The 11,587-nt window shown below is 46.2% G+C and overlaps 1 protein-coding gene across 1 annotated transcript in view; it reads right to left on the reverse strand.

The window, feature by feature from the left end:
• The window catches only part of ZFHX3 (zinc finger homeobox 3), a 238,636-nt gene that overhangs the window by 21,605 nt on the left and 205,444 nt on the right, over positions 1-11,587 (reverse strand). The window contains 2 exon segments of the mRNA XM_023514108.1: positions 1,041-1,241; positions 1,397-1,530. Of these exon segments, the coding sequence (XP_023369876.1) occupies positions 1,041-1,241; positions 1,397-1,530 (335 nt within the window).

The raw sequence follows: 11,587 nt of genomic DNA on the forward strand, positions 1-11,587 counted from the left end.
CACCTGGTTTTGGCAAGTTTTCACATTATGACTACAATGTTTACACTAATCTTCTGGGCCCTGTTTACAGTGGCCACTTAGAATCAGGCTTTCAAAACTTGAATTTGTAGGCTCAGTTCCTGTAGCTCAGCGGCTAGGGTGCCAGCCACATATACCGGAGCTGGTGAGTTTGAACCCAGCCCAGGCCTGCCAAACGACGACAAATACAACCAAAAAATTGCTCAGCGTTATGGCGGGCTCCTGTAGTCCCAGCTACTTGGGAGGCTGAGGCAAGAGATTGCTTATGCCCAAAAGGGTAAGGTTGCTGTGAGCCGTGACGCCACAGCACTCTACCCAGGGCGACATAGTGACACTCTTATCTCTAAAAAAACAAAACAAAAACAAAATTACGTTTGTAGCAACATCGTGTTCAGATGCAAAACCCACATTCATGAATCAACATGTTATCTCAGACTACCCATTTTCCTGCTTGGAGACTAGGAGTATCCATGTCCGAGAATCCAAATTACAGAGCTACACCAGAGTTGGAAAATGTGGGTTCAAATCTCAACTCTGCCCTTTACAAGTGGCATTGAGACGATTAACACCACCGAGCCTTGGTTTCCTCAACTGTTAATGGGACCAGGTCAAACCTCCTTTTTTTTTTTTTTAAATCCAGGGATTGTTATGAGGTGAAATGAGACGTAGATGAAGCTAAGAACAGCCTAGCCCATGACCTCCTCAAAAAAGGTTTGAAGAGTCTTGAATAATGATTTCTTCATATAATCCGTTAGCTAATCCACACCTCTCTCTCCTGGAAAGGACAGAGGATGAGCATGGAGGCTGAGAAACAACAGAGTTGGCGTTCAGCCGGAGTTCTGCCACGTCTAAGGCATGTACAGTAGAACAAAGGTCACGGTATCAGGACGCGTTTCCGACAGCTCCAACTCTATGCTGGCTTTTTCCTGGCTTTTACCTTGCCCATGTTACTGAATTACCTTTGACCCCTTTGACCCCTGGAGAAAGAAAACCCCACAGGGTCCCGCTGCTGACTGCCTTACCGTCATGATGAGCTTCTCCACGCAGTCAGGGGCCACGCTGTGCAGGTGCGTGAGGTGCAGCTGGAGGTGGATCTTGTTGTTGAGCATGTCCTGGCACAGGGGACAGCGGAGCATGGGCTGCACCGAGTGCTGTGTCATGGCGTGCACCCGGAGCCGGTTGACGTCAGCATTGCTGTACTTGCAGTAGGGACACTGGTACATCTGTAGAGAACACACCCCCCGCTCTGGCTGAGTCTTCAGTTCCTACCAGCAACTCTGTGTCTGCCCCAAGTCCGCCCACTCAAAAAAATTCCTTCCCCATCGATGTCTATAACACCCGCGCCCACCCGCACCAGCAGGGCCCCTGCTGGTCTCACCTGCTCCGGTTTGATCTCCTCAGATGTTTTTGGTCGCTTCGAAGAGAGGGGAGACTCTGAGCTACTTGAGAAGGAGATGCGTTTGGAGGTTGCAGGAGAATCTGTTAGCTCCTTCTCTGCTTGGCTGGACGAAGCTAGAAGAAAAAGTGGGAGATGCAATACAGAAACCAGACCAGGCCAGCTCCCAGAGGGTTTGTGCTGGGTGAAAACCAACATTCATTTATAGCACAGGATTTTCTTAAAACACTAAAATTCAAGAAGGATGAACATCCGGGCTGACTTATCAAGCACGCTGGAAAAGAAGCAAGTGTTTCTCCCCCCCCATGAATTTCTGTCACTACTTTAACAACTGAACATTAGGAAAAGAAGGCAAAGAAATGGAATAAAAGGCTCTGGGGATGGATTAAGCTAAATTCAGTCTGTTCTAACCTCCCCCAATCTAGAAGCAATCTGCTGGCTTGTAGGGGGCAGTAGGGCTGAGGGTGGGTGGGGAAGTCTCACCAGTTGCTTTGCCAGTCTGAGTACCAGACACTTCTGCTTCCCAGATGTGAGACACTACGTGCTCCCAACTCTACTGTCCCATCTCTTGGACTCACCCCATGGGCATGGCCCAAGCCACAGGATAAATGTGATCTGAGAGAGGTTCACCTGGCTGCCTGCATGCCACTATGTGGGGGAAAAGATGGAGTTTGGGTTCAGCAGTTGGCTTTGTGGGGGAGGGGAATAATTGAGGAGTGGAACTAGGCAGAACGTTAGTCCAAGTTACAATCTAGCCAAGAAGCGTATTAGAGTAGGTGGGAAGAGGGAAGGTTTCCTATCACTTGCCCCAAAGGTGTCTCTACACTCATCTCACCCACCTCACCGCCAAAACCACAATCCTGGTTACGGACGAGAGGCACATGTGGATTGTGCAGCCAACGGTAGGTACAGAAGTGTTGGTAGAAGGTGTCTCTAAAGCAAGGGAAGGGACCTGGAAGATGGTGGTAAGAAAACAGCCAGGCTAAGGGTTTAACCAGGATAAGCAGGGCTCTGCTATGACAAACACAAATTCCAACCTGGTTGAATCTGGTCATTCCAAAACCCGCTCAGTATCCGGGAGTTGACTCTTTTCACTTGTTACAGATGTGGGGCTCCTTTTTGTTAAAATTTTGGTTAAGGGAATTAAAGAAAAATCATGAAAATCATAGTAAGAAAATGTATACTCACTGCTCTCCTCAAAAAATAACGTGACTCGACATTTTGGCCACCGGTTTAGAAAGCCTAATTTTTACTCTTCGGCAAAGCTGCGTTCTCTCTCACCCTTGTCTCCTTATCTAGCATGGATTTCTACTTTATGCTCGGCTTTGAGATTGCTTCTGACATGGACACCAAGATGCTGTCATTACAGATGTGTACTTTAATAAACAATTTTAGAAAATCAATTTTATTCATCCAAATCGTAAGGCCACAATATAATTTTGAGAAAAAAAAAATAGCCAAATGCAGGCAACATTCCAGGAAGTTGATGCTCTTCCCAGAATGCACATCTTGTGACCTTTAACCCCAGTATCTTGGTAACCTGGTCTACATAAGTTTGTAGGACATCTATTATTTAAAATGTACAAGGACAAGCATATTACACAGAGGCCCCTCCTCCTCCCAACACACACATTCATAACAGTACTTTAATCTGTCTCGAATCGACTTCAAACCCATTTTGCTCTTAATGGGAGTTATTCATTTTCACTTGAAAGGTAATACATGACGGCTGGATATTTAATGTGATGGACTGGCTGCCGATTAACTAGGTGCTGTAACATTCTAGACCAGTTCCCCCATGGCCCACTTCCCATCTGCTGGTCCCCCTCAGGCCTGATCCTACAGAACTGGGTGTTGCAGGGTTCAAACCCTGCAGTGTGATGGGCTGCTGTCCGAACACACCCAAGTTCAGAGTCTTTACTGTTTCAGGGACTTACGCACCCTGAAGACATCAAATAACACTATTTTAATTCAATTTTTTCTTTTTTTTTTTAGACAGAGTCTCACCCCTGTTGCCCAGGCTACACAGCCGTGTGTCATAGCTCACAGCAACCTCAAACTCCTGGGTTCAAGTGATCCTCCCGCCTCAGCCTCCCTAGTAGCTGAGACTACAGGCCCACTGCCACAACACTCAGCTAGTCTTTCTATTTTTAGTAGAAAGTCTTGCTCAGGCTGGTCTCAAACTCCTGAGCTCAAGCGATCCACTCGCTTCAGCCTCCCAGAGTACTGGGATTACAGGCGTGAGCCACCGCGCCCAGCCCAAGTAACATTTTAGATGCTCATCTGTCATCACAGCCAGCTCTTTGCCTTCTTTTTTTCACCCCCAGCTGGAAAGGCATCAGATTAGGATCAGAGTTTACAGTTAGGGAAGAGCTGCTCTCTGCTCCTCCTTCCAGGAGAGACAAACCAAGATACAGATTCCAGATTCCATTCTAAACACCCCTCCCGTCTTTCTGCTCATCTGTCTGACCTAAAACAACATTTGCTTTTAAAGGACTACGACACCGCCTTGTGAATGCCCTCAATCTGCCTGCCACCCCAGTATGGAACGAGTCAATTGTGCAGTGGCTCAGTAGCGGGGATGAATGGGCACCGAGGCCGAGACCACCCAACTCATCTCACTCTCTCAGAACTGAAAAGCAAACCCAGTAACCCAGTGCGGCATTAGTTTCCTCACAGGACCAAAGAGCCCATCCTCTTCCTTGAATGCTGAACACATGATGAATTGTGGCGAGGTTGCAGAGGTGAGAATTCTGGTTTCAGAAGCCACTATTCTTTCCCCCTGCATGGAGAGGGGAACTTTTATTATCCTTTTTTTTTTTTTAACTCAAACTGCTCTGGAATTCTAAAGCTTCTTTTGTGAGCTTGAGCTAAGAAGCCATTATAAAGTGTTTTAAAAAATAAAATCAGCACTTGCTCACTCATTCTTCTTTCTTCCCAGGAACACAACAGTCCTGGTATAACTGAAATGCTGCATCCACTGGTGCACACACCCCAGATCCCTCTCTTATCCAGGACAATCTGCATCCTATTAGATTAACATGTCTAGAAATGGACATTAACCACCTGCAACTCACCAGCTCTCTAAGATAAAGCAAAGCCAATCTTCCAGCAGATCCCATCAACACCCAGTTAAATCTCACTATGACATGGGGACTGCTCCTAAGAGTCAGGTTAGCTACAGCTGACACAGGCCCTTCCCTGACTTGACCGCAGAGGTTAAAATGTCCAGCCCTATCAAGACACAGTACCAAGGTCTTTATACAACTCCTGGAGATGGGCAAAGAGTGGTGATGTTCTTCATCAACACGCTAAAGGAAGCTTTATTGCAGACCATCAGAAGTTCTTTCCACCTTCTCTGTGAACAACTTCAAAAGGGCCAGAGTCTCAAAATCAATTTCGACTTCAATTCTGTCACTAGCAGAGATTGCAGGCATAAGCAAATGAGGCTGTCAGAACACCGAGAGCCGAAGGACTGTGGTTTCTTGCTTTGAAGGCCTTTCTAAACTTTAACTTAAACTCTAGGAGAGATGTCACAATATAGAAAACACCATTAACAAAAAAATCAATGACTGGTCGCCCTAAGCCAGCTATGATGTCATGTTAGTGAAATGGACACAGAGGTGCTCCTGAGACAAGACTCAGTTTAGACAGTTGGTGCCTAGAACCTTTGGTTTGTATTGGCAACAGTGAAACCAAACAACCTGAAGGGTTAGTACCCATAGTGACTTTTACAAAAATGACAAAATGAACTGGCAACAATCTAGATCTCTTACAACAGGGAATGGCATAAGAAACAATGGTCCAGCCATTCATTCTGTGGAGTGTTAGAAGACATTAAAAATGGTAGCTATGAAGCAATATGGAGAAATTACTTGGAATGCAAATCAGAAAAGAAATAGGATAAAATGTGCATCACACCATGCTATAGCCATGTAAAAAATAGGGGGCTGTGCCTGTGGCTCAAGGAGTAGGGCGCTGGCCCCATGTACGGGGGTTGGCAGGTTCAAGCCCGGCCCTGGCCAAAACTGCAAAGAAAAAAAAGGGAATTAGAAAAAGGACTTCAAGAAAAGAATTGTTCTATTTCAGTAATGGTATCATGGACCCTTTTCCAAGTTTGTCATGTAGCTATATTATTTTTAATACTGTAATAAAAAGTTTAGCATTTAAATTCAACTGTCCACGAAAAAGCTGATATTTGGATCCATACTGTGCAAAACATCAGGTGGCATTTTTTTTTTTTTTATATTTTGCTGGTTAAAGCAATTTTTCTCATTTTGGCAGTTGTGTCATATGAAAATATGTGTAAAAATCTCAATGAATCTTCCATAGGCAACATGCTGGGCGCCTGGCATTTCAAAGGAGATAAAAATGTGGCAAGGAAATCATGGGAGCGAATGCGCCGTACAGATGACATACTCCAAAAAGCGAGGTAGGTGGGGTATTTTGACAAGGGAATTCTGGGTCAGACCCCTACTGAATGTTAGCAGGATGCAAGGTGTGAATGAATCCCTTGCCACGCAAACTTTCTAAGGAGTGAAAAAGTACTTGCTGAACTTGTAAGGAGTTCTGGTTGCTCAGCCCCACTTGCTGGTGAAGCACAGGAAAGAGGCCTGCCCCTGTCACAGAGTTCAGAAAATTCCAAGGTCAGCTTTCTGGGCTGAGAGCCACCATTGCCCCTTAGACTGTGATGGGCTGGCCAACCGAAACTGACAAGCACAGATAGGGAGACAGAAGACCTGATTCATGACTCTCCTCCACTGTATTCTCCTCAGCTCCTCCACATTCTAAGCAAAACAATTTCCTTTCAAAGGGAGACATAGTTGTCAATGCATGGCTTCCTTAGGGGAGGGGGAATCATTTATGCATGGAGACATCAACTTCTGGAGAGCCTTTGATTTTTACTATATTGGGGAAGTATTTAACCTCTCAAAATTATTATTTAAAAAGTTACCCCTCTTCTCGTGCTAATTAGAGGGAGTAAGGAAAGGAGACAGCTAATCTGAATTCGTGCAAGTTCTGTGTGCAATTTTTAAGAAACCAACTTACCTACTTGTTTGTTTTAATTTTTTTAAATAGAGACAGGGTCTCACTCCGTCACCTAGGCTGAAACTCCTGGGCTCAAGCGATCCTGTTGTCTTAGCCTCTGGAGTAGCAGGAACTACCGTGCACTCACTGCATTGGCTAAGTTTTAAAACTTCTTGTAAAGATGGAGTCTTGCTTTATTGCCCAGGCTGGTCTCAAACTCCTGGCCTCAACTGATTCTCCCACCTTGGCTTCCCAAATCGCTGGGATTACAGGCATGAGCCACCATGCCCAACCATGTTATGTTCTAAGCATATAGAGTAATTAAAACATGGCTAGCAAAATGTCACATAGGAAGTAACTGACTTTAAGGAATAGGTTAAGAACAGCATCACTTAGAAGCTTCTAAAGTGGCCCAGTATGGTAGATGTGTGGCCTTTCAACATTCACAGCCTCCTATAACGTTACCTGATAAAGCCACTCTTCCTAGAACAAGTCCTCAGACGACCCCAAACGTCCCTAACAAATTCCAAACCTGAGCCACAGACATTATGGCCACAGAAAACTTCAGAATTGTACTTCCAACACCAACGGACTTAAGGCTAACACAGGTCTCATTTCTCATCCAGCGACATGGGCTGTACTACTCTGAAGCCGGGTAATGTGTGGAGTTGCTGTCTCATGAAAAACAAACACGGAGAAAAATTGGAAATGAAGTTAAAAAATGGAATCTTAAGGTATTCTGTTTTCAACACATCCACTTGCCCTCCAAGAAAACTCAACTACTGGTAAAATTAAGTTTCTGTGTTTCCTCAGCAAAATTCATTTCCCCATCACTCAACACACCAGTGGAGCTGTTGGCATGGTGGACATTCTGTGCTGCCGGTCAGCCTTCCACTGGCCAGAAGCCTCCCTTGGGGAGACCTTGGGCAGGTGTCGAGCTGTCCACATTGCTGGCAAGTTTCCTCTGTATTTATTCTTAGTGGAGTGGCACTTGGAAGTGGCATTCACCAAAGTACTGATCCTCTTCCTTTTGGGGTCCCGAGGTGAGCCCACTGAGGGCTTGGGATGCTGCCTGACACTTGCTCCTTGTGGAGAGTCCAAAAGTAGCCACCACCCCCGCTTTGCCATCAGACTCTTTAGCTAAAGCACCACTGACAGCCCCTCCATCTAAACTTCCATCTCCCAACCCAGCAACATAATGGAGGAGCCAATTAAATGATTATTAATTCATGCTACTTTCCGTAAGCCAGAGGTTCTCATCGCCTTGTGTTCCGTAAACCAGCCTGCCACCTGCCCCAGGAATTTACAGCAATCTTTTATCTATCTCCATTGATTATGGGGGGAAAAAATCACGGAACTCCATACTTGGTGTTTGAGTTGGGTATTAACTACCTCAGCACTCTAGAGAGTGATGTCTCACCAGATCTGAGGATGGTCCTTCAGTTCCTACTTATAATTACGTGAAAGGTGCACCTTACTCTTCCCACAGCCCTCCTTCCTCAGCTCCTTCTAGACCTTACGCTCCCTCGAGACGGCAGGAATACGGCCTTTCCACAAGGCACCCTGTGCTTCTGGATGCTGTGATCTTACTGTCCTTGGAAGTGGAACTACTCATGGCATCTGCTTGCAGTTCCTTCCCTGGAAGGCAGGCTGGGCTTTCTTGCTCGAATCTCCCATGGAATAAATGCACTTGATAAGTGCCTAGAGATCTGGCTGAATTGTCTTCCTCCCCACCACAGAGAACAACGGTTCCTTTAGAGAGCCTGCTTTGCTGCCAACTCGGTCTTTAAACATGCATGGTCTCCTTCTGCCTCCAGCCAAGCACTTAAAGATATTTCAAAGAAGAGTGGGGGTGGTGAGGGGGAAATGTGTGTGAAGCAGAAGGATGCCTAGGGACACCCAGAAGGGGGTGCCCTTCGTGTCATGGCTAAAAAGAACTTTAGACCTCTCTCTTCCCTGCCCTACAGAGTGGAATCTGTCTCAATGTCCAGCCTCGTGGGGTTAAGAACCTTCTGTTCAAAACACAGTCCTGTTCTCAGGAACGGCAAGCTGTGCTCCTCTCATCCATCTCCAGAAACTATTCTAAAGACCTACAACCACCTACCCCCCAAAGTAGAATATGCCCACGCAGGTACAGCGAAATATGCAGGTCTCATCAACTTATCAGACTCTGTTTCTGAAAAGGATTTCAAAGAAAATTTGAGTTATACTAGAGATGAGTGGAACAGCTACTCCGGGAAAGGCTAATTATTTCTCTCCTCTAACTCAAATGTGAACTAGATAGGTCAGCACTTTGAAAATCCAGCAGCTCTTAGGTGTTATTAATAATAAAGATTTCCAAGTCGTCCATCACTCTTCATTTTGACCCTGCCCTCTGCCACCCCCAATCCTGCTATTCAGGGTCACATCTACTAAGACACCGGGCCTGTGCCTCTTCCAGGCCCCTTCCTTATCTTTTAGGAAAGCACGGCAACTCTCTTACCCAACAGGGGCTCAGGATATACTGGCCAGTTAAGGAAGAAATACATCTCAAAATCTCCTGCTTATCACTCAGATCCCAGCCCTGCGGTTCTCAAATCCCACAGTGTGTCAGAATCCCCAGGAAGGCTCATTAAAACACAGATGGCAGCTCCCAGCCACCAACCAAGCTTCTGGATTCAGTAGGTCTGAGTCAGAGAATCTCATTTCCAGGCAATGCTGATGGTCCAGGGACCACACTTTGAGAATAGCTCTCAAAGTCAAAGCTTTCCATAACTGGTATGAGCCGTTATCTGGCCAGGATTAAGTGAGATGGCCTGGCAATCAGGGGAGACCTGCCAGTCTACTCTCAAATGACTGTCAAGAAGATACTCTCAACTCAGGGATAAAAACCAAGCCTGGTCTCAAAGCCTACATGCTTTGCCCCCAGGCCAAAGGTAAAGGAGTAAATATGGCAGTCCTTCCGGGAACCTGCTCACTCCAAAAACAAATGCAAACACACTTTCAAAGCCAGAAATTCAGAAGGAACCAGCTCCATGTGCTGCAGGCAGTGTAACCCTAAGTAATGACAGGCTGCCTCATTTACGGAAATCCCACTCTTCCCACGTGTCCTGGAGAACCTCTGTGAAAAGAGGGCGGACACATGTAGGCTGTCTCCACCTTGCAGAGAGAGGAAACATCTTTTTAGTCCTGGCTTCCCTGGACTAGGCCACAACTGAAATCCTTCTCTGTTTCAGCCCTGGAAGGATGCGCAGATCCACAGTGGCCTCCTTGCACGAGTCAGAAATCCAGGAACAAGGGCTCAGGTGCCATGCTGTGGGGACTCTGTTTTTGCTGTAAGCAGCCTCTCAGGCACTGGAAGCCCCAAGGTGAAGGCTGAGTGGTGGGTGCTGCTGCTGGCTCTAGGTCTTTGGGGAAAAAATAGTGCTAAGCTCCACATCAGAGACACCAATCTGTTGCACTAATTCCTCACTGAAATATGCATAAGGCTGCTTAACTATGCTGATCCAGCTTCCCAAAAGGCCTTGTGGCACTTTAGTTTTAAGATACCTTGGCTCCCTCGGTGTCCGGTTTGCGAATGAACCACTGGTCAAAACACTTAGAACAATACCAGCTATTGGTCTATTGATAACTTCATCAGGCTGCCACCATGAGCCTAGTTTCTGCAAGGATTTAGGGACCTGAGGTCTGAAGTCAGCCTGTCTGCTACGGCCTGCTGTCAGCTCCCCCACAGTAGCCCGTCTTCCCCAGGCATAGCCTCTTGAGCTGTGCACAGACGCTGGGCAGCTAAGGTCACACTGTCTTGTCAGGATGGATGGCCACAGTCTAGGGACAAATGGGGTCTGCACTGATCACGCTTCCTTCCCTCTGGCTTTATTCCAGGACCGTGAAGACCCGGGTCTCGGAGGTATCAGAGCAGGGAGGAACCTTAGAGACCCTTGGATGGACGGAGGAAAAACTCCAGATGTACAAGACATAGATCAAAACCAGAGGTAACATGAGTCATTCCGGGACCAAGCCAAAGTTAATTAACAGGCTCATTCAGTCTCCATCGAATCAAACATTAATTAGGTTAGAGTCTCTGAGCCCCAACACAGTATAGACTCCCAGAGATTGAAATACAATGGTATTCTTCCAGTTTTTTTCTCCATTCCAAAGCTATCTTCCTAAGATACTGAAATTTAAGAGTGAAACAGAACTTATGAAAATAGACAGAATGTGGTAGTGTGTCCAGCATAGTGACAGACACACAGAAGTGCTGAATGTAACTTCTCGGTGCCCTCACAAATCGACTTTCCCCATGAACCGTACCCACGGATTCTCTTTAGAATTAATGCTTAGGGAAGAAAGACATTACTCCGGCCTCTGCAAGGCTGGAACATGGGAATGATGATTCACTTTCCCCTGCAGTTTTAAAAGTATCAAGAAGACTGGAAACATCTCTCAGTGTATTGTACAGCACAGAGTAGGGGAAACCCTGCCCTGAGTAATGCTGACATCAGTGCTTCTCTGAGTCTCCACCAAGTTCCCATGTTCAGCTCACCCACAACACTCCCGAGGTCCAGAAAACTGATCTGCTTCAGAGGCGGGCGGTAGTTCTAGCACTCCTCTCAGGACTCCTCCAAGCTGGTGTTTTTTCCGTCATTTCCTTACTGCCACATTCTCTTTGCCCAAAGGCAGTAGTCCCCCTTGTTAAGTAATAAAGCACAGTGGTTGGTAGTGCTGGTCCCACCTTGGTTCAGATCTTGGCTGAGTGACCTTGAGCACCATATTTGGCTACATTGAGTTTTCATGTGTCAACAGGATAACAGTAGCTACCTAGGTAGGCTGGTCAAGCACAAGGAGCCTACCACACAGTCTAGCCCATGCTGAAAGCTTGAGCGTTAGTTGCTTTTCGTTTTTAGATCTACTTGGGAAATGCTACGGGTCCCCGTGGGGCTGGATAACCACACGGTGAGGGGAGAGACCTGGTTTGTAGGACAAGCCCAGACTTGGGCCATATAACCACATGGTAAGGGGGGAGACCTGGTTTGTAGGACAAGCCCAGATATTCTAAACTTATCGTTCTCTATTATCAGGATAAAACAATCCTCTAGAAAGTAGAGTAACTTGAACTTAAAAATATTTATACCATACTATTTTTCTTTTTCTTTCTTTTTTTTTTTT

The sequence above is a fragment of the Otolemur garnettii genome, unplaced genomic scaffold (assembly GCF_000181295.1).
Source record: "Otolemur garnettii isolate 467f Iridium unplaced genomic scaffold, OtoGar3 scaffold00047, whole genome shotgun sequence".
NCBI classification, from domain to species: domain Eukaryota; kingdom Metazoa; phylum Chordata; class Mammalia; order Primates; family Galagidae; genus Otolemur; species Otolemur garnettii.